The sequence below is a fragment of the Acipenser ruthenus genome, chromosome 1, assembly GCF_902713425.1.
Source record: "Acipenser ruthenus chromosome 1, fAciRut3.2 maternal haplotype, whole genome shotgun sequence".
Taxonomy (NCBI): Eukaryota; Metazoa; Chordata; class Actinopteri; order Acipenseriformes; family Acipenseridae; genus Acipenser; species Acipenser ruthenus.
The window spans coordinates 60,273,524-60,294,323 of record NC_081189.1 but is presented as its reverse complement, the minus strand read 5'-3'; the positions used below and the strand labels follow the sequence as shown (position 1 = coordinate 60,294,323).

The 20,800-nt window shown below is 41.5% G+C and overlaps 1 protein-coding gene across 1 annotated transcript in view; it reads left to right on the top strand.

The window, feature by feature from the left end:
• Positions 1-20,800, top strand: part of dlc1 (DLC1 Rho GTPase activating protein) — a 172,600-nt gene that overhangs the window by 60,876 nt on the left and 90,924 nt on the right. The window contains exon 5 of the mRNA XM_059026878.1: positions 9,388-9,421. Within this exon, the coding sequence (XP_058882861.1) occupies positions 9,388-9,421 (34 nt within the window). The remainder of the gene's footprint in view (positions 1-9,387; positions 9,422-20,800) is intronic.

Sequence of the window (20,800 nt, the reverse complement as noted above, 5' to 3'; positions counted from 1 at the left end):
TAGTCGTTTTGTTTGTCTCTTTATTTTGGCGTGTAGTGCCGTGTCCTGTGTTTTTGTTGTTTCAAACCTTTTATTTTCTGTCTGTTTATTAAATCCTGAGCGCGATCACGCGCCCAGCTTATACCAAACCACATCTCTCTCTCTGTTTATTGTGTTCCTGTTTCTGGTCTGACGCCACCCACTCCGGCCGTCTTTGTGACACGTGGTGTCATCGTGGGATAGCCGCGCCTCCAAGCGTCAGACCAGGAGGGGTTTTGTTTAAAAAAAAAAAAAAAAAAGGATTACAAATATTGTTTTTGGGGGAAAAAAAAAAGAAAAAAAGAGAGTCAATGGCAGAAGACGCCATCAAACTGCGGGGCTGGTTCCTGGAGAATGCTGGGCTGGAGGCCCAGTCTCTGCCCATGGTCGTCCGGGCTCTGTGGATGATGGACTGTGAGAGATGGGAGGCATATCAGGAGGAACACACCCCAAACACCTTGGAGGAAGGTGTGGAGTTTGTCCTCAGCTACCTGGAGGCAACCATAAATGGAACAGCAGCCCAGGTAGCAGGACCACCAGCAGAGGAGTACCTGCTGTCCCCATCTCCACCAGCAGAGGGTGAGTACCTGCTGTCCCCATCTCCACCAGCAGAGGGTGAATGCCTGCTGGTTTTGCCTCCACAGCCCGAGCGGGAGGAGCCTGAGCGTCCACAGCCCGAGCGGGAGGAGCCTGAGCGTCCACAGCCCAAATGGGAGGAGCCTGAGCGTCCACAGCCCAAATGGGAGGAGCCTGAGCGTCCACAGCCCAAACGGGAGGAGCCTGAGCGTCCACAGCCCAAGCGGAAGGAGCCCGAACGTCCTACGCCTGAGTGGGAGGAGCCCGAACGTCCTACGCCTGAGTGGGAGGAGCCCGAACGTCCTACGCCTGAGTGGGAGGAGCCCGAACGTCCTACGCCTGAGTGGGAGGAGCCCGAACGTCCTACGCCTGAGTGGGAGGAGCCCGAACGTCCTACGCCTGAGTGGGAGGAGCCCGAACGTCCTACGCCTGAGTGGGGGGAGCCCGAACGTCCACAGCCCAAGAGGGGGGAGTCGGTGCGTCCACAGCCCAAAAGGGAGGAGTCGGTGCGTCCACAGCCCAAAAGGGAGGAGTCGGTGCGTCCACAGCCCAAAGGGAGGCAAGTCGGGGCTTCCACAGCTCTGGGACCCAAGCCACCAGCAGAGGGGAAATGCCTGCTGGTTCAGCCCCAAGAGCCGGAAGGGGAGGGGTTACAGGCTCAACCCCCTGAAAATTTTTGGGGGGGAGAAGGGCAGGATGCTGTTGTCCCCCAGCAGCCTCTCGCTATGCTGCTGAAGGCAGCACGGCGTGCACATGCCCAGCCGCCACAGCAGAGGGAGCCAGCACCGCCAGGAGCAGAGGAGCTGGAGCTGCCTCTGCCTCCACCACCTCCAGGAGCAGAGGAGCAGGAGCTGCCTCTGCCTCCGCCACCACCACCGCAAGGAGCAGAGGAGCAGGAGCTGCCTCTGCCTCCGCCACCACCACCGCAAGGAGCAGAGGAGCAGGAGCTGCCTCTGCCTCCACCACCGCCCGGAGCAGAGGAGCAGGAGCTGCCTCTGCTGCCCGTACCTCCGCAGGGAGTACGGTGGCCGGAGCCCCAGAAAGGGGAGCTGCCGGCCACGAAGGGGGAGGAGGTCTGGAGACCACCAACCCCAGCAGCAGTTTCGCTGCCGGAGATCGTGGGGGAGGTCCGGAGACCTGCTCCCACTGCAGCTTTTTCGCTGCAGGAGTTCTTGTGGCCGGAGCCCCACAGGAGGGAGCTGCCGGCTACGAAGAAGGGGGAGGTCGGGGGACCACCTGCCCCCGCAGCTTTTTCGCTGCAGGACGGGACCAACAGGCTGTCAGCCGTGCCACTACCGGCAGGGGTGCTGACAGCATGGCCAGCCATGGGCCCACTGAAGCCTCCCTTCCCAGCCCGAGACTTTGTCCTGGACTGCTGGGTTTTTAAGGGGGGAGGTGGCCGTTGAGGCCATGTGTGCTGCGCACAAGGGGGGGTATATGTGGCAATGCGCCCCGCCCCTGTGTGCATTTGTGTGTTTTGTGTGTATGTTGCGTGTGTAAATGTTGGTGTATAGTCATTGGTACACGGGATATAAACGGGTCTGTGTTTCACGTGTATTTAAATAGTGTATATTTGTATTTAGGCACGGGATTGCACATCACGCACGTGCATTTAAAATATAATATGTGAACACGGGGTTTCACGTAATGAATTCACGTGCTGGGATTCAAGTGAGTAATTAATTAGTAATTGAATCCCAGCACAACAGTATATATAGATGCACAGTTTCACTCAGTCGGGGTTAGGTGTTCGGTGAGTGGAGAATGGAATTGGAGACGGAGGCAAAGATAATAATAATAAGAATAATAATAATAGTTAAGTGTTTTCACTCACCGTGTTTGTTCGTCTGTCCTGCACCGTCTGTTTAGTGTTTAGTCGTTTTGTTTGTCTCTTTATTTTGGCGTGTAGTGCCGTGTCCTGTGTTTTTGTTGTTTCAAACCTTTTATTTTCTGTCTGTTTATTAAATCCTGAGCGCGATCACGCGCCCAGCTTATACCAAACCACATCTCTCTCTCTGTTTATTGTGTTCCTGTTTCTGGTCTGACGCCACCCACTCCGGCCGTCTTTGTGACAGCAATATAAGGTTCAAATGCTCTCAGTATAACAGGTTAGAGAAAGCCTTCAGGGAGGTAGTTAAGCCACATACCACAAGATTTAGTGTTGTTCTGGACACTTCACTTGGTTTAAATTTGACACGTTAACAAGTTTAAAATACAAATAGGTCTTCCCACCTTGGAATTTTGAATGTTCTGCAGGTTTTTAATCTTTTCCAGGGCCTCTGGATTAAAACCAAGTCAAGGGTTGAGGTCTTTTGTAGAGCCTAAGGTCAAATGTCAAGAAATGTTCCATGCATTCCATGTGAATTTGTTTTAAATCTTCTTTCTTCAGCAGGTACCATACGTTTATGTGGTTTGAATGCATCTTCACAATTGTTTTACACGTACATATTTCTTTGCCTGTGAACATGTTGTTATAAAATCAGTCAATAAGCTGTAGGAAGTAAATGCAGGGAAATGAACCTATTACAGATGTGAAAACTTGGAAAGGACTTTAACTGAAAGGTCATGGGTAATGTTCTGTCCAGCAGAGGCATTGAAGGAAAATTGTAATTGTAAGTCGCCCTGGATAAGGGCGTCTGCTAAGAAAAAAAAAATAATAACAAATAATAAAAGGAAAATCTTCTTAAGTAGTCATTCTCATTAGAGCCCATGCAAAATGTTAAAGTGTACTTTTATAGGCTACAGTATGTAATGCATATCTTTATTGCAAATGGCAGCAGTTACTTTCCCCCAGTGTGTAATGGTTATAAAGCCTTGTAGCTTGTTTAAGGGAGGAGGAGGTGTTGGTGGGGGTTGTGGGTGGGGAGAGAAACGGCTAGGTATTTGCAGGTACAGTAATAGTTTCCCAGCCAGCAGAGGGAGAACAAAGGCACAGTATTATTAACTGGGGTTGGTTCCCTTGCTAAATTGTTGTTACACTGTCATTTAGGCTGGGGAATTGACAGCAAGAAAGATTATGGGATTGGGTTAGGAGGCTGTCCATCAGCTCAGGTTAAAGGACAGAATGTTTGATGCTCTGTACACACCTGTTTTGGGTAAAATGTGGCTTTCTGAAGGATATAAATATATTGGAATTACCACAATAAAAAAAGGAATTAATCCCACATAAGATATATACTGTGTGAGAAGGGAAACTTTTACAATTTCTACTCCCCACATATTTTAGTATTAAGATTAAAATACTATTTTATAAACAAAACCTGCATGTTATCAGCATACACTAAAATAGCCTATTAAGTGTGTTCAAAACACATTAGAGGAGTGAAAGTATGTGAAAAATGTATTCTGATATAGTATGACCATTGTGGATGTTTTCAAGGTTAGAGAATTCATGAGGACTGTTTGTGCCAAAGGCTGCATGAGTCCATGATTTTCCCTTTTCATTAGAGTTCTATAAATCACAGAAATATCAGTTTGACATTTTAGGTTGTGGGTAGTTTAGATAAATGTCATTTGTATTTTAAAGCCAGAAAACATGTTTATTGAAACGGATCAAGCTTTCCAGTGTAACTAATGGTTGTGAAATGTGCTTAAAGAGTAAGTAGCAGGGTTCGAAAGAATATAGCATTACACGTCCCCACTTAATGCTACAACTGTTTAAATAACATACCTGTAAATTTTCTTTTCACTGTTAACACCCTGACAACATTTTTCACTTATAACTTTAAAGTCTGTGTAACAGGGCGAGGAGCCCTGTACATGATTGTTTGTTTATTTTTAGAACGGGGTACCCCTCCGCCCCTGTGCAATTTATTTGTTTTGTTGTATTATTATTATTATTATTATTATTATTATTATTATTATTATTATTATTAATGTTATGATTTATTTATAAATATGACAGTGTAGCCGTGCGTTTGTTTTGTTATTTTTATTTTAAATGTGTTCTGGCACAGGCGAGGTCGGCAGCTCATTCTCTGCCAGTAGAAGTAAAAAAACTTTTGATTGTGGCCGAGGGGTAATAGAATAATTACTAGCTAGTTAAACCCCTCGGCCACGGTATATAAACCTGCAGCGCTCTCAGTTCGGTGTGGGTGTTCGGAGGAGAGAACAGAACGAGAGCGAGAGCAGTTTAAAAATCAAACTAAAATACAGGCTCAGTGAAAGTGATTGCCCAGCCTGACCTGTGTTTTTGGTAGAGATTTGTATTTGTGTAATATTTATTTTGCTCTGGGAGCAAGTGTTTTTTGTTTGAATATTTGTTTTATTTTTGTTTGTTAAAAATAAATGCCGCCGCAGCGCATTTGCACTGCAGTATTTTTGTCTTTGTTTTCTTCCTGCATCTCACCACTCGGCATCCTGTCACACATGGTATCAGAGTGGGATCACCAGCGCCTCCTTGACTCAGGCCAGAAGGGTACTGCAGGTGCCTTATTTTTTTTATTTATTTATTTTTCTAAATTAAAAAAAAAAATTGGGAAGGAAGCAGCGGCAGAAGCAGCAGCTGCACTGGGCTGGTCACAAGCCCCACCTCGTATCTGGCAAGGTGGACATCTGCATGACCTGCTTGAGGGGGGAGGAGTGGTCCTGTGAAGTTGGCAAGGTCGGGCACGTGTTGCCCGACTACTACCACTCCCCACCTCAGGAAGAAGAGGTGGAACCAGAGCCACAGCCACAGGAAGAGGTTGTCTGGGAAGCCCTCCTCCACAGCATGAGCGTACAATATTGTTGCTGCATCTGTGGGGAGTGGGGTCATTTCCCAGCTAACTGCCCCCTCCCACCAGAGGAATGCCTGCTGCGCCCATCCCCACCAGCAGAGGGAGAGTGCCTGCTGGTCCCCCCGCTGCAGCCAGAAGGGGAGGAGCCCCTGCCACCTTCGCAGCCAGAAGGGGAGGAGGCCCTGCCGCCTTCGCCGCCAGAAGGGGAGGAGCCCCTGCCACCTTCGCCGACAGAAGGGGAGGAGCCTCTGCCACCGTCGCCTCCCGAGGGTCCTCTGCTGCCGTCACCTGGGGTCGCCTTCTCGCCGTCGCCCGGGGACGCCTGCCTTGCACCGCCCGGGGACGGTTGCCTCGCTCCGCCCAGGGATGCAACGCCTGCTCTGCTCAGGGAGGCCACATCCTCATTACCTGGGGTTGCCTGCGGCTCCGCATCGCCTAGGGTTGCCTGCTGCTCTGCATCGCCTGGGGTTGCCTGCTGCTCTGCATTGCCTGGCTGGGGTTGCCTGCTGCTCTGCATCGCTTGGGGTTGCCTGCTGCTCCACATCGCCTGGGGTCGCTGTCGGCTCCGCTTCGCCTGGGGTTGCTGACGGCTCTGCTTCGCCTGGGGTCGCTGCCAGCTCCGCTTCGCCTGGGGTCGCTGTCGGCTCCGCTTCGCCTGGGGTTGCTGACGGCTCTGCTTCGCCTGGGGTCGCTGCCAGCTCCGCTTCGCCTGGGGTCGCTGTCGGCTCCGCTTCGCCTGGGGTTGCTGCCGGCTCCGCCTCGCCTGGGGTCGCTGCCGGCTCTGCTTTGCCTGAGGTCGCTGACAGCTCCGCCTCGCCTGGAGTCGCTGACGGCTCTGTTTCGCCTGGGGTCGCTGACGGCTCCGCTTTGCCTGGGGTCGCTGCCCGTCCTGCACTACAGCAGGAAATACTGTGGCCGGAGCCCCAAAAATGGGACCTGCCGGCCATGGAAAAGGGGGGTGGGGGGTCAGGAGACCAGCTCCCCCCGCAGCAGTTTCGCTGGAGCCCCATAAAGGGGAGCTGGCCAGGAGGAAGGGGGGGGAAGTCAGGAGGTCAGGACCCGCTCCCCCCCACAGCATTTTTCTGCCAGATGGATTGTGGCTGGAGCCCCAGAAGAGGGAGCTTCCAGCCATGAAGAAGTGGGGGGTGAAGGATCTCCCACCATGGTCGCCCACATGGACAGCTTGCTTGCTCCTCTTCCGGGACTTTGAGACTGAGGGGGGAGGTGGCCGTTAGGGCCGTGTCTGCTTTGCACAAGTGGGGGGATATGTAACAGGGCGAGGAGCATGTTTATTTTTAGAACGGGGTACCCCTCTGCCCCAGTGCAATTGGCACAGTCGTGCATTTTTTTGTTATTTTTATTTTAAATGTGTTTTGGCAGAGGCGAGGTCGGCAGCTCGTCCTCTGCCAGTTGTAGTAAAAAAACTTGCAGATTGTGGCCGAGGGGCAATAGAAAAATTACTAGGTAGTTAAATCCCTCAGCCACGTTATTATAAACTTGTAGTGCTCTCAGTTCGGGGTGGGTGTTCAGAGGAGAGAACAGAAAGAGAGCGAGAGCAGTTTAAAAATCAAACTAAAATACAGGCTCAGTGAAAGTGATTGCCCAGCCTGACCTGTGTTTTTGGTAGAGTTTTGTTTTTGTTTAATATTTATTTTGCTCTGTGAGCAAGTGTTTTTTGTTTGAATATTTTATTTATTTTTGTTTGTTAAAATAAATGGCGCCGGAGCGCCTTTGCACAGCAGTACTTTTGTTTTCTTCCTGCATCTGGCCTGACGTCACCACATCGGCTACCCTGTCACAGTCTGTTTCAAAGCTCTTTTCAAAATCTCCCCTCTGGTGCACTAATAGTGTAAGGATTATTGTCTACCTTGCCTACGTTGTTAAACAGTTGTAGCAGCACTTGGGGACGTATAATGCCATATATTTCGGAACCCCGCTACTTATTCTTTAAGGGCTTAATGGGTGTTATGAAGTCATTAGATAAACATACACCAGTAGCGTCTCCTGACTTTAAACACACACATATATATATATATATATATATATATATATATATATATATATATATATATATACATCTTGGAGAACTAACCACAGTTCTTCTGTGGATTTAGGCAGCCTCAGTTGCTTCTCTCTCTTCATGTAATCCCAGACAGACTCGATGATGTTGAGATCAGGGCTCTGTGGGGGCCATACCATCACTTCCAGGACTCCTTGTTCTTCTTTACGCTGAAGATAGTTCTTAATGACTTTCGCTGTATGTTTGGGGTCGTTGTCATGCTGCAGAATAAATTTGGGGCCAATCAGATGCCTCCCTGATGGTATTGCATGATGGATAAGTATCTGCCTGTACTTCTCAGCATTGAGGAGACCATTAATTCTGACCAAATCCCCAACTCCACTTGCAGAAATGCAGCCCCAAACTTGCAAGGAACCTCCACCATGCTTCACTGTTGCCTGCAGACACTCATTCGTGTACCGCTCTCCAACCCTTCGGCGAACAAACTGCCTTCTGCTACAGCCAAATATTTCAAATTTTGACTCATCAGTCCAGAGCACCTGCTGCCATTTTTCTGCACCCCAGTTCCTGTGTTTTTGTGCATAGTTGAGTCGCTTGGCTTTGTTTCCACGTCGGAGGTATGGCTTTTTGGCCGCAAGTCTTCCATGAAGGCCACTTCTGACCAGACTTCTCCGGACAGTAGATGGGTGTACCAGGGTCCCACTGTTTTCTGCCAATTCTGAGCTGATGGCACTGCTGGACATCTTCCGATTGCGAAGGGAAGTAAGCATGATGTGTCTTTCATCTGCTGCAGTAAGTTTCCTTGGCCGACCACTACGTCTACGGTCCTCAGCGTTACCTGTTTCTTTGTGCTTCTTCAAAAGAGCTTGGACAGCACATCTGGAAACCCCTGTCTGCCTTGAAATTTCTGCCTGGGAGAGACCTTGCTGATGCAGTATAACTACCTTGTGTCTTGTTGCTGTGCTCAGTCTTGCCATGGTGTATGACTTTTGACAGTAAACTGTCTTCAGCAACCTCACCTTGTTAGCTGAGTTTGGCTGTTCCTCACCCAGTTTTATTCCTCCTACACAGCTGTTTCTGTTTCAGTTAATGATTGTGTTTCACCCTACATATTGAATTGATGATCATTAGCACCTGTTTGGTATAATTGTTTAATCATACACCTGACTATATGCCTACAAAATCCCTGACTTTGTGCAAGTGTACCTAGAAGAATTGATGCTGTTTTGAAGGCAAAGGGTGGTCACACCAAATATGGATTTGATTTAGATTTTTCTTCTGTTCACTCACTTTACATTTAGTTAATTGATAAATATAATCTATTAACATGTCTATTTTTGAAAGCATTCTTACTTTACAGCATTTTTTCACACCTGCCTAAAACTTTTGCACAGTACTGTATATATATTAGAGGTCGGCACAGGTAGCTGAAAACCCGGGTACCCGTCGGGTTTTAAATTACCCGACCTGACCCGGGTCTCTTTTTACTACCCGGGTGTCGATTATTAATTTGAGAATTTAAAGACAATGTAGAAAATATGACGGTGCATTTGTAAGCAGGGGCTGGCGTAATAAAGTCAATGTTAAAACAAGCTTTTGCATGAAGCCTTTTCTTAACTGACAGGATAACAATGTTTTACAGAAAACAACAACAAACAGCGACACCTCAATAATAATAACTGCGACTATTTCTCAGGAACTACATTTGGAAAGAAAACAACCATTACCATTAATAACTATTTAAATATATTACTAGTAAAAAGTTTTTTTATGAAATGACTACATTTATTTGTTTGTTTGTTGGTTGGCTGGTTTTATTCAAATATGGGCATACCAAGGATACTGTATACCATCTTGTTCACAAACACATTGTTCATGTACACCAAAATGCATTCATAAAATGTATTTAAGACCAGAGGAAAAATATCCTGGCTGATATACTCACTGAAAGATTGTGTGAACCTGAACAATACTTATTACAGTATACACTATATATACATTTTTGAGCAATTAAGTACTAACCTGTTTTCAATGAAACTTTTTTTTTTTTTGTAGACCACGCCTGGGATATCAAAAAAGGAGAAGGCTGGTGAGTAAGATTCACTCAGTACTGTTCTCTTAATAAATGTGCAATCCCGGTGTAATTCCTCTTTTGTGCAAGATATAAAACACTGTTTGAACCTGTTAAAAGATTAGAGACTTGCCAAAAGTGTATTTAAACTATTCAGTTGTTTCATTTACTGTAAATATGGATTATCATTAGAGAAATCCAAAAATATGGTTTTCTGTACGGAAGATATATAGTTAAGACTTTAGTGTAGGGATGTTATATAATATATTATGTACCATATATGAATGTTTATTTTTTATAGATTTATGATTACCAAACAAACATTGCACATTATTGTAAGCATATAGAAGGTAGCTGGGAGTATATGTTTGAATCATTTTTTGTTAGTTTCTTGTCATAAATGCAGATTCAAATGCTGTAGATGATAGTATCCTTTGTGATGTCCTTCAGTAAAATCCCAAAGAAGGACTGTATGTAACACACACACACACACACACACACACACACACACACACATATATATATATATATATATATATATATATATATACAGGTGTGGAAAAAGTATTCAAAAGTGTTACTTGAGTAAAAGTACTGTTACTTGGAAAAAATGTTATTAGTAAAAGTCAAAGTATCCTTCTAGAAAACTACTTGAGTAAAAGTACAAAAGTATCATATCTTAAAAGTACTCAAGTATCAGAAGAAAAAAGTAGCCACCATTAAATTCTACCCACGGAAATCTGCTGTTACCCTGAGTTACACACCACGTATATTTATGAGGAGGCACTACTATTTTACACACACCTATATTAATATACATTGAAATCTCAAATCAGGAATTTTAATTTTAGTCACAACCTTTATCCATAAATAAAACACAATTCATGAAACAATTCTAGGATCAAATGTTCAAAATGTGAAATCCTGACATATAATATAATGTCACTGAGTGCCAAAGCTGCCGGTGATTAAGGGGGTGAAAAACATTATACAAGGCAAACGGTAACTTTTTAAAACAATATTTACATTCCTTTTTTTTATTGAGCACATACCAACAAAACAAAAAGTTTTAATATTGCAGTATTGCTACACTACAGTGAAATGCATGAATCACATTTCATCACGTTTGAGAATGTTAATGCTAAACTACATTAAAAGAAACAGTCACAATGCAATGCATATAAAAAGTTTGCTCATTTGGCAAGCTGCATCAGTGACCCTGGCCATCGTGTTAGTTTTTTTTGTTTGCATTTGCACACAACCATTACCTGTGTACCTTAATTTTGTTTCAACTGTGATATATTTACTTTCTTAAACATATCTACTGCTTTTACATTGTGTAAAATAACTAGCAGTTATAATATTCTTTGTGGCATTGTTTTTTGTTTTTGTTTTTTTGGAAAAATATAGCTGTGGATGTCTTCATACAGTGGGGGAAAAGCAGGTTGTAAAAAAATTCTCAAAAAAGCTCCAAAAAAACAAACGTCTGAAAATAAATTATGCTTCTGATATGAGTACATTTGTGGATACGCTATTTTTTTTTTTCAACATAGTTTGACACCTGCATTTCCCCCATCGTGTCAAGATTACATTAAAAAAACTCAGCATCAAACATCGTCTGAGATACAAGTACTGTATGTGATATATTTTCGCTCGGATTATGTTGTTCAAGGTTTTTTAGGTCCCCCGACTCTAACAATTTTAAATTGTGTCGGAATGTGAAGTATGAATAGTACAGGAGATAACGGTAAGCAAAATTCTTCCTCCCCGGACCCGGTGGGGCCGTCCTTGCAAATCAAACTGATTGGCTTTCTAAAGTGCCACTCAGCTCTGATTGTGGGCGGGGAAAAAAAAACAACAACCAGCAAACAGCTGCTGACTTGGTGTGCCAACAAATACGACTCTGCATGCCACGGCAGCATAAAGGAATATCCTCTACAAAGTGCCCTGAGGGCATCAGATGATTCTAGGGCATTTGTCATTTACTTCCACCTTTCATTTCCAGAGCTCGGCAACTCTACGAAATCAAGCCACCCTGTCCCTAACCCAACCCCTGCCCTAAAACCTAACCTCAAACAGAATACCTAACCCTAAACCTAAATCTATTAAGAATCATCTGATTCCCTCAGGACACTTTCTAGGGGATAGTCATGTGTGCTGCGCAATGCCACGCGTGCCATAGGTTCGCCATCCCCGTACTATGTCATCAAAGCGAGCAGACACTTTGCGCATGCGACTCTGTGTTACCCAATCAGAATCCTGGCCAGCGCAAGAGTCAGGGTGCTGAAAGAACGAGTAAAGAGATGCTTCTGGGAAATGTAGTGGAGTAAAAAGTACAATATTTTCTAAACAAATGTACTTGAGTAAAAGTAAAAGTATCTCTACTTTGTTTCTTTCCACCCTTGTGTGTGTGTGTGTGTGTGTGTGTGTGTGTGTGTGTGTGTGTGTGTGTGTGTGTGTGTGTGTGTGTGTGTGTGTGTGTGTGTGTGTGTGTGTGTATATATATGCAACCAGGATGCAAAAATGAAGCAAATTCATTTTCAAATTAGGCACTTTGGAACCTTTTGGAATTAACATTCTATCCCAAAGTTATCATATCATCATCCTCTGAAAATTTTCTTTTGAAAGACAGATTGTTTGTTGCACTCCTTTTTCCATCCAGCTGAAGAAAGACTTGTAGTCTGAAACATCCTGATATAATAGATTTTTGAAATCAATTATTCACATTTTGCATACATAGCATATGATATTGAAAATGTTTAAGCTGGTGATATTACTTTCCGATGTATGCCAGCTGCTTGAATTTCAATTTTTCTTACTCTTTCAGTGTTCTAATAGTTTGCTTTTGCCCTTTTACAAAAATATGGATTCATCGATAAAAGTGATTGCAGAATTTAACCCTGGTGCAGTGCAGAGCCAGCTTCTCCTCATGTGTTCAATTCCTGTGTTTCACACCCACATTCCCATCAGATCAGCTGTTGCTACATTATCAGGAAGTTCAGGGCTAGAAGGGATGGCCAAAATAACTGTGTGTAAGATAAATTTCCTTCTCAATAAGTATAATACCCCAGTAATCAGTGTCAAATGTAGGCAATTGGGGCTATTGTATTTGCATCTTTCTCATCATACACATGGATATTTTATTATTATTATTATTTATTTCTTAGCAGATGCTCTTATCCAGGGAGACTTACAATTGTTACAAGATATCACATTATTTTTACATACAATTACATTATTTTTTACACATTATTTTTTATACATTATTTTTTTACATACAATTACCCATTTATACAGTTGGGTTTTTACTGGAGCAATCTAGGTAAAGTACCTTTCTCAAGGGTACAGCAGCATTGTCCCCTACCTGGGATTGAACCCACAACCCTCCGGTCAAGAGTACAGAGCCCTAAACACTACTCAACACTGCTGCCCTGCCACAGTTAAGGACTCTATAACACTCCAGGGTGGCCATCCACTACCATCCTCCTAGACAACATACCTATGGCAACACAATCAAATATCAAACTGTTTTTTTTTTTTTTGCTTGCAGTACAAATCCATGTCCACAGTCTGTAGGTACATTGAATTTAATAAGATCAGCCTAGAACAAAATATTCCAAAGGGATTGGTCAATGTCCAAATACGACACATAAATAATTCTGTTATTACTCTAAATAATTTGCAGTCGCTTTCAGTTTTTGTTACATGATGATTTATTGCTATAATACAGTGGTTCCCACTCTGACCCTTGAGGTGTGGGCCAGTCTGGGTTTTAGCTGTCTTAGGACCTGGCTGGAATAAAGACCAGGACTGGAATTGATCACCAGGGCCACAGTTGGGAACATCTGGTGTAATGTATTTGACCTTGTAGACTACTATTTCTTTACAATATTTATATTTCAAAAGTATAACACATATATTTGTTTCGTATTCATAGTTTTTTTTTATATGTAAATCTTGTTGTGAATTTTCTTTAACTGGTTAGTATATACAGACCACATTTGCACAATATCATATTTATGATCACTGCAGTTCTCACGTTTATCTGATGTTGCCTGAAATTCAAAGGAAGACATGTAGTCATTCCTGGATAAGGGATACAAAGGTCAAAGGGGATGACATGCATTTAAACGTCAGGATCCTTTAGCTGCCTTCAGGGTCTAAACCATCCAAACAGCATTATTGCTTAAACATGATGAATGGTAAGATAAACTTCAAATACTTGTGTGCCACAGGAATACAGGCTGGTGATTTATATAGCTCTTCTGCTGAGAACATTTCAGGCATGCAGTACTGTATATAATTGGTCTGACACGCGTCAGCAAGGGAAAACTTGTCACAGTGATTATTCTTAAACTTGAAGGAAAATATTCGAGTAGTAACCATTGCCATTTCTAAAATGGAGGGCAGTCAATTATCAGGCAATAACATTAAAACACAATTTTGCAATGCATATGTTCACAAAGGTCTGCTAGGAACTAGTATTAAAAACAGATGATGTCTGTCCTGGTCCACAAAAGAACCCTAACCCTATCTGTCTATCTTTTTAAGCTTATGATGCTCTTTAAATGAACATACACGACTGTGTGACTTCTAGGTGTCCTTGAATGCATAGATTTTTAGTGACCCATGAAGAAATGCTTAAAATGTGTTCAATGAAATGAAACCTCCAGGGCACTTCCTTCTTGCAGTGTAATGGGCTGTTCCTGGCAGTGAAAGTTTCCCATTGACCAGCCACATGTAGGGAGGATCTAAAGGTCAGGTTGTGGGGCAATGTGGAGACAGTCTGGCAATCCTACAGGTGAAAAGTTCACAGCAGGATATCATTTAAATGTAATGAAGCAGAAGGCTGATTTGTCACTAAATAAGGGACATCAAAGGCCAATTGACTGATACACTGGTTTGGAGTGTCATATTATTTGCTGTAATTAGAGGTCTTACTGGGGAAGACTTCAACAAATAAGGCTCTCTATATGTGCTTTCTTATCAAGCTGTAGTGTTTATAGATTAGCGGCAGTTCAACTGACTTTTTCATTTTGATAATTGTGACTTCAGGGGTATCCAAAATTGAAAGCTTTGAGAACCCCATGTTATTTTTATAACAAATGCATTGCTTTAACTTTGCTGTTTCCAGTGATATATTTGTCAACATCAAAACAATTGTGACTATGTTGAGAAATGTATGTGATATGTCCATCATAGGACACAGCTAAGTAATGTGTTTTTGTAAATAATGCAGGGTGTTCTGTACCCATTTAAAGCCATTGTTTAACCAAAACAACCCTTAATGACCTATGCTAAAATCCCTCTTTAGTTTATAGCTATTAAACTTGAACTACATAGTGCTAAAATTATTTCTGGCTACCAGATTTGTACAGCAAAAACTGTTTTATTTCTAGTTTCTGACTATATGCTCCATAACATTTCACTTCATCAATGGTTAATATTCAATTTAAGGCTTGCGTGCTTTTATTTGGGACATATTGAATTCAAACAGAGAACAGATGATTATGCCTTGAATTTAGAAACCTTTCCATTGCCTCATAACAGCATCAGGTCTAATCCAGCATAAATGTTATTAAATAATTACGTTCTTCATAATCTATTACTAATATTGCTCCCATGGTTGGAACCTCTACTAAATGATGTCCGTAAAAGTGGAATAATCTTCTTTGAACATCAAAGCTATCCCCAATATGAAAATTTTTAATCAGCATGCATATAGTTTCTCTCTCTCTCTCTCTCTCTCTCTCTCTCTACCGTATATAGTATATATGTGACACAAGATAAGAGTTTGCTACCCCTTCACCATCCAAGAAAACAAAAATATCTGCACGTTATTGTGTTGGTGACAGGTTACTGACAGGATGAACTGGCTTTGTGTCAGCAGAATACCTGTGCTTTATTTTTTTGTTGCATTTTTTATTTTATTTATTTATTTTATTTTATTTACATTTGTAGCTGAAACATTTTCTGGGGTACTACTCAAATCGGCAACAAGTCAAAGCACAAAAAAAGTTGAGATGCAGCTTAGCACTTCAGGTTCGAATTTGAGATGCAAACTCCGTAGAAGCCTTTTTTACAAATAGTGCCAAAAGCTGAAAAACTTTGTACAAGCTCCAAAGGGCTTGTTGGAGGATGTTCAAATTCCAGACAAATGTGTTCACTGTAGCTCTACTCAGTAACCTCGCCTCCAGCTCGCTGGGGAGTGCTTTGGAAACTGATTGTCAATTAGTTTCAGCATGAAAATAACAGGGAGGGTTGTATATTTATTTATTTTTTTACTGGGAAAAAAATACTTCATCAAGTAAGGCAAAAGTACCGCTATGAACAAACAAAAGTTTCTGCTTTAACTCCTGAATTCTAAAAATATTAGTTTTTTCCATAGATAGTACTGTCTTATATTTCTCCCAGGCTGTCATGGTGAGTTCTATGGTTCCCCATAAATCCTGATACAGAATTAGGTGTGCAAAATAAGACCCCACCCACCCCAAAATCCTAAGGATTCTGGCTGTTCAGGAATGACACTCCTATTTCATGAAAACAATGTTACTGTATACTAAGAACTGTATAATATTTTAATTATAATATATCCTAACTATAAACATGAGTACTAGACAATTTTAGCAGTCTTATACTATAGTGCAAAAGGCATCAAATTTATCAGAGGCATAGCTCTGCATTCCATTTTGACCTAGTTTTGTAGATTAAATGTTATGTGTTATAAGCCCTGATTTTAAAGAGTTTTCACTTCCATACATCAAATGTTGACTGTTTTGGCTTTGCATTTTCAGATTGTGAAACCTCCTAAATATATGTTTGCTCTCTCATTCACTGCCTAGGACTGCTATAGTATTGTACTGTATAGGTTACAGCTATGTTCCACCTTCGTCCCATGTGAGTCTTTTTTAACAGATTAGTTTCTGCATTGTGAATTCTAAATGGTCTTTTATTTTGTGGGAGAAATATGAGGGAAGTTGTACCATGTAAGTACGTTCTATTGGAATTATCTGTTACAAAACAATGGCTTATAATAAAAAACAAAAAGGAAAATACACATTGATTAGACATACCCTCCTGAATTGCGGTATCTATTTAACTGTAGGGGTTACTTTGTAAAAAGAAAGGTACTGGATCTTATAATTAAGGAATAGGGATAGCATTTTTGTTTATACAGTACATGTAATGTACTGAGCTTGATTTACAGTAGCTCCCATATATGCTTCAAATTCTCATCTGCTTGGGGATTGAGATTTCAAGTCTTATTATACATCTTTTAACATAACTTCAGATTTGAACCAGCGACGGGTCGGCTAATCTGATGAACAACAAGGATGGCACTGTTGCTGTTAAGAATGATAGTTTTTTGGCATTTTGCCGTTTGGGATGGAAACAAATGATTAATTGTATTACTCATAGACATTGCATTCTAAAACATATCTTTACTGTACACTTTTGTCATTCAATTCATACAACAGGAAAGCATTTTTTTCATACGGTTCATCGTTTGAAAATTGTTTAATTCTCGCCTGTGGGACAAAAAGGTAGTGGATATGGGATCCAGTGCGATCTGACACAAATTAACCCCTGTTTACATCCATTTATGAATTATCCACAATAGTTATTTTGGTGCTCAGATCCAGAATGAAAAAAAAAACAGTGTATATTTGATAATTCAGAAATCCAATTAATTAGATGTGGGAATAAGCAGATAAAAAGTGAAGATTGGGGTTCTGAAGGCTTGCCAAAAATAAACTTAAGTAAAAAGTATTGCTGTGCAGTATATGCCTGTAAGCAATACAATACACAAGACTACACAGAAATGTCGCTTCTTTGCTCAGAAACAAACAAGAACAATGATAAATTGATGCAACTACAGCTTACGTCAACGATTATTCAAATGACACAGCATCCTACTGACATAACTTTATTTATTAAACATTATTTTGCACTGAAACTCTTACATATTATAAAAATACACTTGCTGCACATTTTCTTTATACTCAACATAGTCGCTGCACATATGGCAGTCTGGCTCTGGGGTGAGGTATAGATTTGAATACTTCTTTGAAAATTTAGTACCCTTTTTGATCCCTTGAAGCTGCGAGAGGTCTCTTTGATGTGTGATCAGTCATGCCAGTTCACATTCCTTCTGGGCTCTCAGGTCCCAGCTGACAGGCACCAGAACAATGTGCTCTTGGTCACATACGCCTGCACCTGAGAGGTAAGGTCTTTCACTTGTAAATAGATGAAAGTTCTCTTGTCAGTAAAGTGTTTCAGGACATTAACACTGTGACCTGACAGGCATGTACACCGTTTTCTCACTGCTTTCCAGGATCATAGAGCCAATTGTACTTGTATAATATTGTTCCTGTGCCATAAGATAGGCAGGCAGTTAGAAAGAGAGATCTTTGAAGGTATAATTTTAATAATATAGCTCTCTCTCATAAAGTCTACCTCGATTACTCTTCTTGGCCTTGCGTTTTAAGTTGAAAGACCTGTAATGGGGTACAAAAATCAAGGTCATCTTTCTTTATCATAAGGTATGGCATGAGGTAGGTTTTAACACTGTTTTGTTACTGTTGATTGTGGCAATAATCATAACATTGTCCAAGGATTGTGGCAATAGTAACATTGTCCAATGATTGTGGCAAATTGAGAAACAGTGTGAAACACACAAAAAACACTGAATTTTAAAAAAGCTTTTCTGACTGGCCCACTTTATACACAACTATATACACATCAAACAAGCATCTGGACACTTAGTAAACACAGCGGGAGGTCTGACTTCATATTATATCCTTTACTGTTAAGGATTAAATGTATATGCGCTGTAATCTAATGCTGAGGATCTTAAGGTTATGTCAGTATTTTTTGTGCTCACGTGACCCTCTTTTGGGTCGGGACCCCAGTTTGAGAAAAGCTGACATAGAGGGTAGTTGTCCACATAGTTTGGAAACCCTTAGTTCCAACTTGAATACAAAATAAATGTATAAACAGAAATGTCAAAACAATTAAACTATAAAACTTTGTACTACATTCTGGCAGGACAGAGGCACTGCACTTGTAAATATTGTGTGTGTTTGGTTTGTGTAAATAATGTTTTGTATATTTTGAATTGAAGTTTGGCAGGGATGGGGTTAAAATCCCATCCCTGCAAAAATATGTGTGGAATGTGGCCATTCCCAAACTGGTTAATTGGTTGCCAATTTGGGGATGGCCACTTTTATATAAGAGGAGCCTTTATTTAGAAGCTCAATTAGTTTAGAGATAGGGCTGAGAGCAGCAGACTGTGCTGTTTGTCCTGCGCCGAGATCGCCATACCTTGGGTGCATCTTTTGTTTGGATTTATTTAGTTTATTTAGTATGTTTTGTTATGTAATAAAAGTGTGCAAGAATTGCAGGACCACGGTGAAAATAAGACAAATCATGGGGCAATAGTTCAAGCAATTTCTGGTTCTTAAAGTGTATGTCTGAGAAGTATGATGTTCAACCAGTTTATACAGATCACAGTGGTGGGTATCATATCTTGATTTAGTTACATACCTTAAAGCACCCGTATAGCAGAGGTTAGAGATAGAGCTAGCTGAAGACAGGATTGAGAGCAGGCAGCTCTAGGAAATGCTGTTCTGTGTATGGGGTTGGATCACTAAGACTTATACAAAAGTCCCAAAAGAGGATAAAATAGCATGAGCAAATATAAATGTGCTGTCTCACTATCTCTCTGATCAACAAAAACCACATATGCTGAGTGGGTGGTGCAAGCACAGTGTCTGTGTCCTCACCAACCTATTCCTTAAAGAGATTGCAAGCAACTGCGTACAGTAGAACGACAACTTAACTTCTCTTAATTAATAGAACTAAGTTGTTTAATTCAACTGGCGGATAAGATGATTGCAGATTTACTCTGTCCTAATTTGGACACTAGAACACAGTGGGTGACTTTATTTTGGCTTGGGACATAGTTGTGATGGTCTGTGATTGTAAACATATGAAACCTTAGTCCTTTGCATTCCATTTGGTAGCTCTGTTAATATTTTAGAATTAAGTTTGAGTTGTTAGGTATATGTATGCTGTGCCAGCAGCAGTTGATTGTATAATTTACTGTGATACATAACATTTGGCTGCAGGCTATACAGATGTTCCACTTCCACTTTCTAATAAAAACATCCAGGAATGAGGAATCCATAATCAAATTCAGGGCATTGTTCCCCAAACAATTGTTGGCAGATACCTTATCTATATACACGTAAGCTATTGTTCCTTTGTTTGTTAACTATTCCACACAGCTTTACTGTAGGTAATAATAATGTTTCCAGGTTTTCCTATCCCATGTGCCTCACTTCCACAAGCACAGTCACAGACAAAAGTATTGGCACCCTACGCTTGTTTTACCATAATTCAAGATAACACATTAAGGACAAGCATGTAGTAAACTTTAACCACTTTTTAATAAAACAAAAAGCAAAATATAACATTTTTAATAATTTAACAAATTATTGGCACCCCTGCTTTAGTATTTTGTGTGTCCTTCTTTTGCTTTTATTACAGCTTTCAAACTTTTATTACAATTCGTATGTTATCTTGTTGGTCAAATCTGGGCCCATTCTGTCTTTCATATTTCCTTCAGATGGGATACACAATGCTTAGCTTCAGCTTTGTTCAGATCATGCCAAAGAATTTCTATTGGATTGAGATCTGGTGATTGCGAAACCCATTCTAGAACTTTTATCTTTGTTTTCTTCAAGAATTCCAGAGTTGACTTAGCCGTATGCTTTGGGTCATTGTGATGTTGGAAGATAAACTGTCTGCCTAATAGCATATGGTATCATTGTACTTTGTAGAATGTTTTGATACATGGCTGTATTCATTCAATCTTCAATCACGTGCATGTCTCCAGTCCCTGAACTGCTAAAACACCCCCATATCATGATTAAACCACCTCCATGCTTAACAATAGGTACAGAAGTTTTTATTATTATTATTATTGGCTTACATTTTTTTTCTACAAACATACTGTGGTCCATTTTTGGGGAAAAGTTATATTTTAGTCTAATTGGACCAGAGAATTGTGTTGAAGGATGCTTCAGACTATAAAACTCCTACCTGCTGTACCCGTAATTGTCTTTGGACGTCCACTTCTGCTGAGTTGTGGATTTTAGTATTCCATATTTCTTTGATACTACTTGAAGAACCTTGGTGTATGTCGGGGGGCTGGCGCTGGGACTCCTCCCGAGTCATCCCGCTAAAATATCTGTCAGTCAACCTTTAATTACCTGTCAGTCACCCTATTTAAACCGTAGCCAGCTTCCTAATTCTCGACTTGCAGACCCACTCTTAAAATAAAACATTTTTTTCAATCTGTATAAAATAACTACTCACCCAAGGAAGCTTTCG